This window comes from Manduca sexta, chromosome 7, assembly GCF_014839805.1.
Source record: "Manduca sexta isolate Smith_Timp_Sample1 chromosome 7, JHU_Msex_v1.0, whole genome shotgun sequence".
Lineage (NCBI taxonomy): Eukaryota > Metazoa > Arthropoda > Insecta > Lepidoptera > Sphingidae > Manduca > Manduca sexta.
Genome location: NC_051121.1, coordinates 11,115,515 through 11,129,774, shown reverse-complemented (window position 1 = coordinate 11,129,774; position 14,260 = coordinate 11,115,515). Strand labels below are relative to the sequence as shown.

The following is a 14,260-nucleotide window of genomic DNA, read 5'->3' as shown; positions in this document are numbered from 1 at the left end:
AAAATCGATGCTATTATATAAATATAAAGAGTTTTATGTTTGTTTATACGAGCTAATCTCGGGAACTATTGGTTCAAATCGATGCTATTATATAAATATAAAGAGTTTTATGTTTGTTTATACGAGCTAATCTCGGGAACTATTGGTTCAAATTGAAAAATTATTTTAGTGTTGGATAACCCATTTATCAAGGCAGGCTATCATTCATATAATGTATATGTAATTTAAATACAAATAACAATCAACATTTAATATAAAAATATTTATTAAAATGTACAAAGCGAATGTATCGCCTCACATACTGTAGTAACTTAACAACATGTTATGTATATTAAGGCCGAGTCACACTGAACACTTCTGTACAATACAATAATTATAACATAAATTGCACCTCAATCCATAACTTCTGGGACACAATTGAAATATTTAAACACCTTTCATTGCTTTCTATGGGTTTTTAACTGTCATCCAAATATAACTCAGTGTGAAACCGCCCTTAAGCAATAAGCTAAACATATTATAATAACTCTTTTGTATAAATATTTACAAATAGTGCACACATTTTTGATATATTGACCTAACTTTTTCTAGATCTTTCATCCTTAAATCATAAAAAACATTTGTTATAATAACTTTGTGTACAAATAAATGTATAGGGTACGGATTTGGTAAAATAATTGGGGTCTATAATTATAAATTGCTATTATTGACCAATTAGTGGTAGTGTTACAATATTTTATAGAATTTATATTTTACATAAATGAGTAATATAAGTTGATTGTATTTTAGTTTTTACATGAATTATTATATTAATACATTATAAAATATTTTAATGAAATGATTTTATGTTCAATTCTTATATTGTTTATTCCATAATATAAGTAACACAAATATATATTCATAGTAAAAAATTGTCTGCATGTATGTAATAAATATCACGCATGTACCCTTATCATTCTGATCTACTATTGGAATAAAAATGATAGTAACTCATCAAACACTTTCTTCAATTGTCTGATTGTCAGACTATTGTGAGCATGCCCCACTTGACCCTGCACTAATTGGTTTTTATAGGTTAATGCAATATTGTCAACTGGATGAATTAAGCTATATTTTGTACAGGAGCTATCAGCCGTAAATAAACCAGAAATACTACCTGTCAGCAACATCCCAAAGTGTTGCTTAAATTCTGTGAAAGTTACAGAGAACATCAAATACCAAATTGCCGATACTCTGATATATCCTAAAAAGTAACAACTTGACAGCAAACAACCATAGGATGCTGATGATCAGACATACAAAGTGAGTGCGAACGCAGATCCTGGCAAACAACACCAGACAGTACTAAACAGCGTGTGTAGTGGTGGAGGTGCTACTCCCGGCGCAGGTTGTCGAGGCGGGCCTGCAGCTCGGCGTCGGCGTCGCTGATGGGCGCGCCGCCCGACCCGCCCGCCACCGCCGTCGGAGCCGCTGGGGTCTTTGCTGGGAAAGTAGGCGAGAATGTTAAAGCACCATTGTGGTTTTGCTAAATTGACCGAAATTGACTGACAATGATGCGGAGTCTTTGTGTAATGGAGGACAAGGGATATCGTGTGATAACAATGTCGACTTGTATAATATTATGACAAATTTTACCACAGACTGTTATGGGCTATTTGTTCCGAACATGTTGGTACAATTGTCAATTGGCAAGAGATTATCATGATTCGTCAGTTAACACCCTATGTGGACTTCTCCCCATTTACTATCAGATGCAATGGAGTTCCATATAAAAAAAGAAATAGAAAAAGTGTCCTTTGTTTGTCACTGTATTACGACTATGTTGAATTATCATCAGATATATTGAGTCATCAAGCCGAGGTAAAATAACTGGCAAATACTTACTTGCGACTGATAACGATCCAGTCGCCTGCGGTAGACCAGAGAGCTGGTCATTCAGTTGTAGACCTAATTCGTCCAGGATTTGTGATACGACAGCGTCACTGGAATAAGAAATTATAAATCAATTAGTAGTATATGGTAGCTATTGTAAGGTTTTAAGTTTAATCAGATTCAAAATTGTTATATTATTTGATGAGAAAAACACATGTTATATTGAGCCAATTTTAAAAAATTATAATGGATATGGCCACAGGCTATCACGCCATAGGCGAAGTTAGGGTGAGCGACTCTGCTATTTATCTCATTATTAAAAAATTAAAGTAATCAAAATATAGCCCACAAACAATTCAATAAAGCCACTAGAAAATTGAACTGGATTTGAATTTCTAGCTCATTTGTCAGCCAATTTTAGGAAGGATTTTCTTTTTTAGTATTATTATTTGTAACACATTAAATGATGTATAGATTATAACATACAAATCTACTATATTATCCCCCCTCTAATTGCTACCTACCTTTCTTCCTCATCATTGTCTCCCTCCATCGCCTCATCAATTGAATCATTCATCATCTCCTCTTTCATGTCCATAATTTCAGATTGCTTTTCAAATTCCTGAAACATTACAATAACATTTTTAATGGGCCTTTAAGAAACAATAATATTTTGGAAATCACTTTAGAAAACGAATGTATATATATATACTGACAATACATAATTATTTGGGTAATAATAAACAAAAATACATCTAATCGTTAATCCATTGCCTTGTTGGTCTAGGGGCAATATATTTTAATAGCTTTATAGAAACTGTATTCATTCCTAGATCAGATAATACTTAGTATAAATATCATTTCTAATACTATTGTCTACATACATAAGTTTTGTATAATTTTCAAGATGAAAGTTGTAATAAGTGGAATTCAAATATGAAAACTGATTTAAATTGGATTTTATCAACAATCCACATGTGAAATATTGAGCAAAGATTGTGTATATTTGAGACAAATTCTATTAAACCGCAATAGAAAGGTATAAAGACATAAATCCATTTTTAATAGATAGCACAACAAAATGGTTTGATAGCATTTGATGCTAAGTGAAATTAAACAAACCTGTAATATCTTCTGTATCTGGGGCATGTTAAGCTGTCGGTTCATGGTGGCCATGGCTTTGGTGACGCCGCGCATCGCCTGCGCCATGGTGCTCTGAGACTTGAGTGTCTGTATCTTGAGCGACACTGCCTGGATATTCGCCTTCATCAGCATGAACTTGCGCACATACCGCCGCGTCCGAACCAGGTCTTTTGCCATTATTTTTACTGCATCCTGGATGAATAGGAGTTAATATATATATTTCATAAATGGACGTAGATACGTAAAAAAAATCGAACCCATAATACGGTCGAAAATGAGCTGAGTATGCCAAATTATTTCTAGTCTATGAAGTCTATATTTTCCATTAGTAAAAACATCTTAGTCAAAATATGTTAATTTGAACTTATTGACAAAATATAAAATAGAATATCAATGAGCAAAAATATGATTTAAACTTCAATCTTCACTGTTTCAAAAGTGTCATTTTGTGGGCTGGATCCTATTTGCATATCTATGTCCAATTATAAAGGAGTAAAAAAATTTACAATGACATGCTTCCACATAATATATCTATACAATTAACTATTATTTTAAAATGGTTTGTAAGGTCATCATTGATAAGGTAGTAGGTTAATTAACATCAAGCATGTTTTAAAACCATGTAAACCTATACACAGAAATTGTTATAATACAAACCATCTGTCCTTCTTTGGCCAGTTTCTTTATGTCTGCAATAACTTTTTTCTCCTGCTGTTCCATCTTCATGCGTTCTCGGTCGAGGTCCCGCATGGCCTTGTTAAGAGCCCGCTGGTTCTTGCGCAGCATCTCATCAGGGGTCATGCGGTGTCCGAATAACCACTCCATCATTATAGTTTATGAAACTGAAATTTTTTAAATAAATTATTTTTGTTGTGAGATAGATCCAGAGGTTGATAGTGTTTTATATTGGCTAGAATTGATAAGGGAGTAATACTCTTTAATGTATTCTGCTGAAAAATTTAATAACTCTATGCATAAGGCATTTTTTTTCAGTGAGGTGAAATAATTTAATAGTATGTATATTGCATGGAACTTGCACAACAATGCTAAGCAAACATATTTTTTTTATATATCAAAATATTGTTTACATGGCAAAGTACTTTACCATTAAATTAATGAAGTAATGTAAATATTAGTACATACTTATTGAGATATGTATATGTATTTTTATTTCTTTACTTAAAAATTATTCATAAACAACACGTAAATTTAACAATAAAATAAATGTGTGTTACTTTGTTAAATTACTCATATTAAATAAGGAAATACCTTACAATGAAACAGGATAAAGGATTCATAAGTTTAGATAACCAGAAATCTTTCTATAAGCATGAACTTATTTGGGATGCATTGATAAAGTAATAATAATGCAGCAAAGTAACATTATATGCAACTAATTTTCAACAACAAAAACAATTTAAATTCACGGCTGTCATGTATGTAATCTGATTCATTGTTTCAATAACTTATTTACTAACCTTCTTAAACCTTAATAACTATCAACAAATCAAATATTTATTGCAGATATTTCTGAGGATGATTCACCATCACAAGTCGCCAAGGTTAATTCAATGGGCAATCACACGATAAAACAAAGTTCTATTGGCTACAAGGACGGAAAACACTTGATATTATTTCTCAATGCAGCTATATGAACAATGCTCTTCTTTTTACGTTTAGTAAAAAATTAGACCAGATTTCCCGAAAGTTTACAAATGTAAAACGTCAATCAAAAGTCAAGTAAATCTGCAGTAGCAAGTAAGGATTTGTTGAAGAAATCGACTATTTTAAATTTGTGACTATTGTGAATCGTCTACAGCTCAAGTATCAAATCCTGTCGTTATTCGTTGTAATCTTTTTATTTTATTTCAGTATTAAATAGAATGTTGAACATGTATTATTTTTTTCTAGGCAATGACATAAACAGCTGGATCAGTAAGAAATACAACCTTGTAGATTTCATCAAAACGTTTAACATTCTATTATAGTCGATTATATTGGTCTGACATATTAGTAGAAATCTTTGACAGTTGACACTTGACTCTACAAAGTGACATTTCTTATCGCGCGCTTTGCGTTTACTGTTTTGATTTTGAAGAAAAACAAGTTTATTTTAAAAATGAGCGATGATGTTGTTATTATGGAAGTAGACGAGGCTGAACCTAAACCGTCTAAAGCTGCGGGGCCTAGCAAACTTACCACAACTTTACCATGGATAGAAAAATACAGACCTCAAGTTTTTGAAGACATTGTCGGCAATGAGGACACTGTGTCTCGGCTGGCGGTGTTTGCAAAATCTGGCAACGCGCCGAACATCATCATAGCTGGTCCGCCAGGCGTGGGGAAGACTACAACTATTCTCTGCCTGGCCCGCGCCCTCCTAGGCTCTTCTTTCAAAGATGCCGTATTGGAGTTGAATGCGTCAAATGATCGCGGTATCGATGTTGTTCGCAACAAGATTAAGATGTTTGCCCAACAAAAAGTAAGTTTATATACTTTGGTTATATAAATTTAGTAGTCAAAGCCCATGGCATTTTTTAATGAGTATAACCTTCAGTGATGTATTGCACTGAATATTAGCCACAATAACGCCTCAAACTTACTTTAGAGTAATGTACACAGGTATACATACACAAATTTATCAATTTTACTATTACAGGTGACACTCCCACCAGGGCGTCACAAAATCGTGATCCTAGACGAGGCAGATAGCATGACGGAAGGCGCCCAACAGGCGTTGCGCAGAACCATGGAGCTCTACTCAAGCACCACACGGTTTGCCCTGGCCGCCAATAACAGTGAGAAAATTATTGAGCCTATTCAGTCTCGGTGTGCAGTCCTACGATACTCAAGACTTACTGATGCACAGATATTAGCAAAGGTATCTTGGACATACTCAACTACTCTGGGTGTCGGAGCAAGGGCAGCTGTCCTGCCTAGATTTTGCATGCTTCTGTATGATTCATTTATTTCTTACATTATTGGGACTATGGTAGTCTTACTAACTAAATAATATCCAATTGGAGATATGATTATAAGAATACTGACAGCTTAAATTTTTATAAGTTAGTTTGTTTAGATCTGACATTGATTTTTCATATTAAAATGTAATGGTAAATCTTGGTAATTTACCAGGCCCACATTGCCCAACATTTTGTTATAAAATATAATACATTTACCAAACAATTTTTATTTATATTATTATGTAAATTTCAGATAATAGAAGTCTGCCAAAAAGAAAACCTATCATACACAGAGGAGGGAGTGAGTGCGATAGTGTTCACCGCCCAGGGGGATCTCCGATCAGCTCTCAACAACCTACAGTCAACTGCACAGGGCTTTGGTCACATTAGCCCGGACAATGTGTTTAAAGTGTGTGATGAACCACATCCGATGCTTGTAAAAAACATGCTCATGGCTTGCAGTAAGCAGGACATACATGAAGCTTACAAGGTACATAAAACATTAACATAGTATTTTTATGTTTTGTGTACATGTATTTAGATCAGGGTTCAGACCTTCCTAGGGCAGACTCTTAGTGCTTGTGGATCCTCAAAATATATCTATAATCAAATGTATCCACTAAAGACACAAAAGATTTTAATTTTCAATTCTCAATTATATTTTTGCAACAGTGCAGGTTAGTGTGCATTATGGGTTTGTTTCAAAATTTTTTACTTCCTCCACTACATCAGGTTGTGAAATACGACTTATATTATATTTTTAGCTCTGTAAGAAAAATTTTGAATCTGTGTTTGACTTTACACCTGTATATGCCTGTAGTCTACATGAAATGACTGAATTTACATGTTTATAAAAATTCAATACAGTTAATAACAATAAAGCTGCTGACTGCTAACACTATGTAAGAGAACTAAGAGTAAGTTTTATGATAATTATTTTCTACTTATAGGTAATAGCGAAGCTCTGCAAGCTTGGCTATGCAGCGGAAGACATAGTGAGCAACATATTCAGAGTATGCAAGACCCTGGACGTATCCGAAGACTTGAAGCTCGCCTTCATCAGGGAGATAGGCCTGACGCACATGCGAGTAGCAGATGGGCTGTCGTCTCCACTACAGCTGGCCGGCCTGCTAGCGAGGATGTGCCGCGCTGCTGCTGGGGGCGACCCTGACTGGTAATAAAGGGTGGTAGACCAGTTTGAACTGTTAATGATGACTGAAAACTAAAATTGTGTTTAACGGCAGTTGAAGTGAAGTGTATTCTGAGAAATCCTTATCCTCGCAAATGGTATTAAGGTACTAGGTATTTTGTGAAAAAATGAAATAAAATTTCTTTGTTTATTGTTGTTTTTACTTTTAGCGTCAATGGTACCTATCAACAAATGTTGCTTAATGTGTTAGGTGCGTGCGTTCCACGCAATCAAGTGACCGTCCTCTATCATAGTAAGGAAACAAGAATATCCTGTTAAAATTCCGGCTGCTAAAATTTTAAATAAAAAAGCATGGTAAATTGTATAAAATTTATTTAATATTCGATTACAGTGTTAACATTATAACAGTGTGTAAAAATAAAAGCATACATTGTATTGTACCACAAATCATATGGTTAAAGGAATGTTCACCGAACAATCTCCAGCAGTTTGTTGTGTTCCGCCATCAGACTCTGGAATGTTTTATAACATACAAAATATAAAATACATACAAATATATAATGCTTTAACTTGTTGGTGATAACAATCATTTAATATAAAAGCAAGAGCAATTTAAAACAACACATTAAGTAACCTAGAAATTTACATTAAATGTATATTTTGGATTATTTAAATAAAAATTCTACAATAATTGTAAAAAAAGATAAATTTTTATTATTATAATTATTATATTTAAAGTCTGGTATATTGAGGCATTTATAAAAGGCACGTTTTTAATTAAAATTCATAATTTCAATTTGAAAAAAACTCGACAGAGTATAACTCAGGAGACTAGTCATAACAATAATAAATCTTTTAACCAAAACATTAAAAAAACTGCCTCGCAGCTAAAATCCACCTCATTTTAGAAATTCGCTAAAACATAAGGCACTCATAGATACAATTTGTGACGATTTTCCTGGCACTTATACAATATATTTGTGACGATTTTCCTTAATCTATAGCGAGTACGGGCTGCACGTAAAAGGGTCGCGGTCGGGTGGGGCCGTGTGGGGTCGACCCAAGGTCCGCGTCGAGGGTCAATGGATGATGTGCTGCACGTCCACGGGCACGTCTTCTATCATCTTTTGGTGCTCCTCGCTCAGCGCCTGTCAGACCACACTCACTTGTACACTCAGACCGAGAGACATTTTAAAAGACTTTTTGTCAATAATAAAATACAATAGAATATTTATATGGTTTTGTTCTAGATTATTCTAGATTAAATTTCAAGTTATGCTCAACAATATTAAAAGCTTTACGATTCAACACATCAAGTATTAAGTATCTATTTTTAATTTCTTCTAGTAACAATTGTACATAGGAATATCAGGAACCTGAAACTATAGGTTAAACTTGCTAGAGCAATTTTTTAAATCAAACCTTGCTTGCTCGTTGTTGGAATAGCGGTAAGTTGACCCTATATGTGTTGTGTAAAGGTCCTACAACTACCATGCAGCTACAGGACTGAGTGTACCTCATGCATACCCACAACCATGCACCGAAGATTTAGATTATATTACAAATTCGACGAGAGACATTATAAAAATACTTAGAGAATACGTTATTAACTAAGCATAAGTGTCCTATCTGATAATTATAATTTCATAACTATAAATAGTATTAAAAAGCAGTAAGCAAATTTTTTTAAAGACAACTAAAATATTGTAGTTTACCTGTAACTCTAATTATAATTTGAAATCAGAATGTCCTTCATAAAATCAATTAAATTTATAGATATTGTGTGTACTTATATCCGGTTCCGAATAGGCCGGCATAATTTTGTCTATTGCCGAGGGATAACATCTTTGCTATGCTTTTTCCGGCCACCATTCCACTTACCATCAGGTGCAAAGGAGAAACTACCGTACCAATAAAAAGATATTTATAGCTTGCCGTGGAAAATAAAGACCCTCGCCAGTTTGTGGCAAATGATAGATTAATTTCTTGAATTGACAACGTTAAGAACGGGAATGGCGTCTTCAAACCAGGCATTTTATTTTCCTATACAGACTTAACCTCACCCTGACACAGACACTCACCTTGAAGTACTTGACAGTCTTGACCCTGAGCTCGAGCGTGGCGTCCTCATCGCACACGAACAGCGCCTGCGCATGCTGCTGGAACGCTGACACGGTCCACATGTGGTTCACTCCCTCCTCCACCGCCTTCGCCAGCGCCAGGGACTTGTGCACGCCGGTGATGAGGATCATCACCTGATTGATAATAGCTCATGTATGAAACTGGGAATTTGAAACTTTATTGGGCTGTAAACAAGGGTGGTTCGGTTCGAAATATCCTCAGTAATTTTGATGAAGTTAGTTACTTACTTGTTCCGCGTAAAAATCCTAGTAGTAGGTATCTAAAATCCACTTTGTATCTATATGTCAGGTGAATGTGATTTTTAAGGAACGAGCGCAGTGCAGTGCTATTCAGTAGAGTGCTTTGTATAGCGAATTCTCTGGGAAGTGTTTACCTATATAAAGTCGGGGCACGTATCATCAGGCTCGCGATTTCCTCGTCTGAAATTAACTGGGTAAAATCTGTTTAACCTACCTCCTTAGCGTCCATGACAGTGCCGACACCTACAGTGAGCGCCTGTCGCGGCACCTTGCTGATGTCGTTGCCAAAGAACCGCTTGTTCGCCTCCAGCGTGTCGTACGCGAGGGTCTTCACCCTCGTGCGAGAGACCAGCGAAGAGCCGGGCTCGTTGAACGCTATGTGACCGTCGGGGCCAATCCCTGCAACCAATATCTAGTTGGTAAAATCACGCGCGGTCACCACACCGAATGCATGCCCATGGATGGGGGGACATTTGTCGCGGCCCTAGTCACACAGAGAAGTGTATATACGTTATGCCAATTCACATTGAGCCCTATGAGGTTTCGCGAAAATTTCCTGGTTTTCTCCCCTCCTCCCATCCTAATGCAGTTCCTTCTCATTCCATTCCTTCAGGTCCCTGCGGCTGCTAAGTTAGAAGATTCGAACATCCCATTCGCAGGCACACGTATTCTTACATCCCCTTTCGTCATTAGCGAGAGAATATAATCAACATTAAAATATTTATTTACATACGTATAGGTAAAAGAAATTGAGTTAATTAGACTGACCTCCAATAAAGAGATGGACGCCCCCAGCCTGTTTGATGAGCTCCTCAAAGCGGCGGCACTCGGCGACCAGGTCGGGCGCGTTGCCGTCCAGCACGTGGGCATTGCCGGGCTCAATGTCGATGTGTTTGAAGAACTCGTTCCACATGTAGTAGTGGTACGACTCGGGGTGGTCACGCGGCAAACCTGTGGGAAAATTTGTATAATATTTCTCTAAAGAAAAGAGACCAAATTCCCACATAATGATTTCTTATATTTACGCGAATGTTAGATATTGATATAAAACTATTTTTAGCTTTTATCGCGGTTTTCTATGTTATAATTTTCTCCCGAAAAAATATTGTAATTAGGATTATGACATAATATACCGCGATAAAACCCGAAAAATAGTTTTATTTCAATTTATACCCACTTTCCCATTCCTTGTTCCTTCATAACTCATAATGTATACACTTTTGATTGGATAGCAATGCGCTGTTACAATATTTTCGCAGACCTCCAACGCTATCTTATTTAATTACATATCCAATGCAATACTTATTGATTAACTGCTCATAACTTGCTGCACCACTATACTAACCAACATACTCATCCATGTTGAACGTGGTGACATATTTAAATGAGAGTTTCCCCTCCTTGTGGAACTCTATGAGACGCTTGTACATGCCCAGGGGAGTCCCTCCCGTAGGCAGCCCCAGTACAAAATGTCTGTCCGGGCCAGGCTTGAATTGCGTGATGCGTTGCAGGACGAACCGTGCCGCCCAGTCCGCCACCACGCTCGCGTCTTCCAAGATAATCAACCGCATTGTGGATTCTTGAAATAAACAAATTAGTTATGTTTTTTTTTCTGTTCCAACTAAGTGACTGGACTATACCCTTGAGTAAGTGAAATATAGTCTATAATTTAGAGTTTTTGGAGAATTACGTATAAACATTAAACCTTTGTTTCATTTCGAATAGAAATTGCTTTACGACAGTCCAATCTATAATCTGACCTGAGAAATGAGATTAAAGGTATAAATATTACTTATACGATAAAGTACATTGTGCAAATGATAAAGTGAAGTAATGAAATTATGTTTTAATAGCGTGTACAATCAAAGATAAAAAGTCGTCGCCCTAAATACAAACAAAAACAACCGCCGGAGTTCAACACGCCCACTGCGACGCTGCGACGCTGGCAGGGTGAATGCCCACATAACGGCCAGTTAATTAAGTATATTACAGAACATTTATTATAATAATAATAATAATTAATACAATAATTGATTTCAAGATCAGTTGATAAATGTGTTATATTAGGTTTTTTTTATGTAGGTAAGTAGCACGTTGAGAAGTCGATGTTGCCCAGTGATCACCGCCGCCTCAATTCCTGCACAACTGTCAGCACCATGAGAATTGATGATGCGTTATAGGCCAATGAAAGAGAAATGGTCTCTATGATACAAATATATTATATTATGCCGATAACTAAGAAGCACGACGCCTTAGTACTATTGTATACTTGCCGTCTAAGCAAAAAAGTAAACGATTAGTTTTTTACTGTTTTATTAAACTCTGTTGTGTGGAAATATTGATCTGCTACGTTATGTTGGGGTAAATGACCTTAGATAGCATACGAAAACGAATTAATGCGTAACTTAAAATTAAACATCTGTATGGTACTATAAATTAAGTTTAATAATGTATGGCCCAAAAAGCGTTGGCTTGACGTTCTCCGGGAAGATATGAGAGTCAATGGTGTCACTGAGCAGCATGCAAAAGAGCGGGTGAAATGAAAAGATCGAAGTAGGAAAGTGGACCCTAGCACCTAGGCCGGGATAATCGCCAAGCAGCAGAAGAAGAAGATTAATTATAATGTATGGGGCAAGTCGTTTACTTTACTCATTAAATATAGACGTTGTCTATCAGACGAGCTCCAACAACCCTGAACCTACTACTATACTTACTTTCTTTTATACGTCTCTGCATCGAATAAATTATAAAAAAAAAACATTTCCGGTGCCCAGATGAGACTGTCCTGCATAATTCCCGTGACTCAAAAACAAATGCAATGATTTCGAAGACATTAGATTAGCTCTGCACAATGCTCGTAATTAGGAGCCTTGTAGTAACTATGACCATAAAGTAATTTAATAAAATACGGTATTGGTGTCTAACCGACTTATTGTTGGTATCAGTACGAGGGCCATTTCCCCGCATGTTATCAGGCGCTTTGCGGTATTGACCGGTTAATAGACGCTCGACGCATCACTCCGATTATTCATTTATTTATATTATATAATTATTATTAAAAGATAGAAGTTGATCGCCAGGCGTTATTTGAGTAGTTTTATATAATTTTTATTCTTTTTTATTGTAAATAATTAAGAAATTTCTAATTTAAAAAAAAATAATACCTACCGTGTGATGTTATTTGTTATTGTGTTTGAACTATATTATGCGCAAGGAATATTATCGAAGAAGCCCACAGAGCTGAACGCACGCACGGGATTGAGTAATTTTTGTGGTTTTTCCAATAAATGTACTACAGTAACCGCATTCAGGAGTAACAGGCGCAATCAACAAAGCAAGCCAATGTCCTCCAAAACCTCCATTGCTTTACTTCTGGCTATCCTGTATATGTATTTAATCCAGTGGCGCGTAGCTGCCTGAACTAATACGAGGCAGGTGGCAGATTTTTAAGGAGTTGTTTTAGGCATTTGCCGGAGGATTATAAGTTATTTTGTTTGTACGTCTTGCATACCTGCAGGCCCTGGGTGGTTGTCGCGTTCGCCACTACCTATGGCGAATACATACTTGTCGAACACCCTATAATTAAACTGTATATCTAGGAACGCTAATAATCCGTATCAAGACATTGAGTTTAAGGCTGATGAATGTTTTACAGTGCCATAAAAAGTTTTGTAATTAACTTTTGGGTAACGTTACTTATTGTTAGCTAATATTCTCCGCATAAAAATGTACCTGCTTTGAAAAGAAGTCGTGCATTTACGTAGTCGCATAAGAGGCGAGCGACTTGCTGATCTTGTTATTTAATTGTGTAAAAGAATAGTGCACACGCTTCTTTAGTTTTTTTTAAAATGACGACAAAAAAGAATACGAATATTATGGAAGATCTTTAGCAGTTTTCGTTCAAATTAAAAAATATTTAGCGTAGTACAGTCTACATTTTTTTAAGTTTACGAAAGTAGATTATGATGCCCAATCTAATTATAAAGGTAATAAGAAAACTCGGAGATTATTATACAAAAAAAGTAAATAAAAAAATATAGATTTAAAATATGTTTTACAAAAAATCTTTGAATTTATAATATTTATTTGTAAAGCGAGGCAAAGAAAATAAAATATACGATGTTTGGTTTGAAGGTCTTTGCCGATGACCCCATTGCGCTCAGAAAAAAAAATCACGAAGTAACTGGACCGGATCGGATGGTCGCAAAATAAACGTTCTTTTGGTAGTTACCTATCAATCATAAATTGTGCATAATGTTAAAATATAATAAGCTAATTAGGTCGTGATTCGCAAACATAATAATTATTAATTAAAACATGTTTAATTTTATATTTAAAGACTTATTGTGTAATTGAAAGGGGGACAAAGTAATTACCTCGCAGGTAAAGCAAGTTTTATATAAAATTTAAGTACCTATTGAATGACAAATCTCATCATAAAGTAGGACAAGAAGGACAAACGGACAAATGAGCACATTTAACATGCAGCGTGTGTCAACAACCTCTGAAGGTCACTTACCTTTGTCAATACGCCGGCAACCGCGATCGCAATACGGAAAATATTGTTTTTGTAAAGTAACGTATTTATTTTCTGTCACGTAATTTCTTATCTAAAACAAAACACAACTGGCTGCGTTACTAATCAAAATCGCGATGACAAAGTGAGAAAACTTAGAGCGGTTGTCAATTTATTGTCAAGCGATAGGTGACAGCAAATGCGGTGTTACCATACTCATATAAAATCTACTAAA

General features: G+C 35.6%; 3 protein-coding genes across 4 annotated transcripts; 1 reads left to right on the top strand and 2 right to left on the bottom strand.

Moving 5' to 3' along the window:
• Positions 1-243: 243 nt before the first annotated feature.
• Positions 244-4,760, bottom strand: LOC115442467 (charged multivesicular body protein 2a). The gene is made up of 6 exons (XM_030167507.2): positions 4,494-4,760; positions 3,673-3,857; positions 2,995-3,207; positions 2,397-2,494; positions 1,885-1,982; positions 244-1,482 (listed from the first exon to the last, which is right to left on the bottom strand). The coding sequence occupies exons 2-6, from the start codon at positions 3,841-3,843 to the stop codon at positions 1,373-1,375; spliced, it is 690 nt and encodes a 229-aa protein (XP_030023367.2). The 5' UTR covers positions 3,844-3,857; positions 4,494-4,760; the 3' UTR covers positions 244-1,372.
• Positions 4,761-5,059: 299 nt separating this feature from the next.
• On the top strand, positions 5,060-7,318 carry LOC115442468 (replication factor C subunit 2). Its single transcript, XM_030167508.2, has 4 exons — positions 5,060-5,497; positions 5,675-5,896; positions 6,232-6,468; positions 6,929-7,318. Exons 1-4 carry the CDS (start codon positions 5,135-5,137, stop codon positions 7,154-7,156), a joined length of 1,050 nt encoding a protein of 349 aa, XP_030023368.1. The 5' UTR covers positions 5,060-5,134; the 3' UTR covers positions 7,157-7,318.
• A 165-nt stretch (positions 7,319-7,483) lies between these two features.
• LOC115442469 (glucosamine-6-phosphate isomerase) lies at positions 7,484-14,219 on the bottom strand. 2 transcript variants are annotated; one of them, XM_030167509.2, is made up of 6 exons: positions 14,029-14,219; positions 10,855-11,088; positions 10,278-10,460; positions 9,724-9,908; positions 9,210-9,383; positions 7,484-8,276 (listed from the first exon to the last, which is right to left on the bottom strand). In XM_030167509.2, exons 2-6 carry the CDS (start codon positions 11,078-11,080, stop codon positions 8,208-8,210), a joined length of 837 nt encoding a protein of 278 aa, XP_030023369.1. In that variant the 5' UTR covers positions 11,081-11,088; positions 14,029-14,219; the 3' UTR covers positions 7,484-8,207. The 2 variants fall into 2 exon arrangements, with proteins under 2 accessions (XP_030023369.1, XP_030023370.1); XM_030167510.2 differs by having other exon boundaries at positions 7,484-7,640.
• Between the last annotated feature and the right edge of the window lie 41 nt (positions 14,220-14,260).

Coding starts and splice junctions, on each gene's coding strand:
- LOC115442467 (XM_030167507.2), bottom strand. CDS start 3,843: ATGATGGAGTGGTTATTCGGACACCGCATGACCCCTGATGAGATGCTG. Junction 3,208..3,672: donor TGGCCAAAGAAGGACAGATG/GTTTGTATTATA, acceptor CTATTCATCCAG/GATGCAGTAAAAATAATGGC. Junction 1,983..2,396: donor GACAATGATGAGGAAGAAAG/GTAGGTAGCAAT, acceptor TTCTTATTCCAG/TGACGCTGTCGTATCACAAA.
- LOC115442468 (XM_030167508.2), top strand. CDS start 5,135: ATGAGCGATGATGTTGTTATTATGGAAGTAGACGAGGCTGAACCTAAA. Junction 5,897..6,231: donor ATGCACAGATATTAGCAAAG/GTATCTTGGACA, acceptor TGTAAATTTCAG/ATAATAGAAGTCTGCCAAAA. Junction 6,469..6,928: donor ACATACATGAAGCTTACAAG/GTACATAAAACA, acceptor TTCTACTTATAG/GTAATAGCGAAGCTCTGCAA.
- LOC115442469 (XM_030167509.2), bottom strand. CDS start 11,080: ATGCGGTTGATTATCTTGGAAGACGCGAGCGTGGTGGCGGACTGGGCG. Junction 9,909..10,277: donor CGTCCATCTCTTTATTGGAG/GTCAGTCTAATT, acceptor TATTGGTTGCAG/GGATTGGCCCCGACGGTCAC. Junction 8,277..9,209: donor AGACTGTCAAGTACTTCAAG/GTGAGTGTCTGT, acceptor GTGGTCTGACAG/GCGCTGAGCGAGGAGCACCA.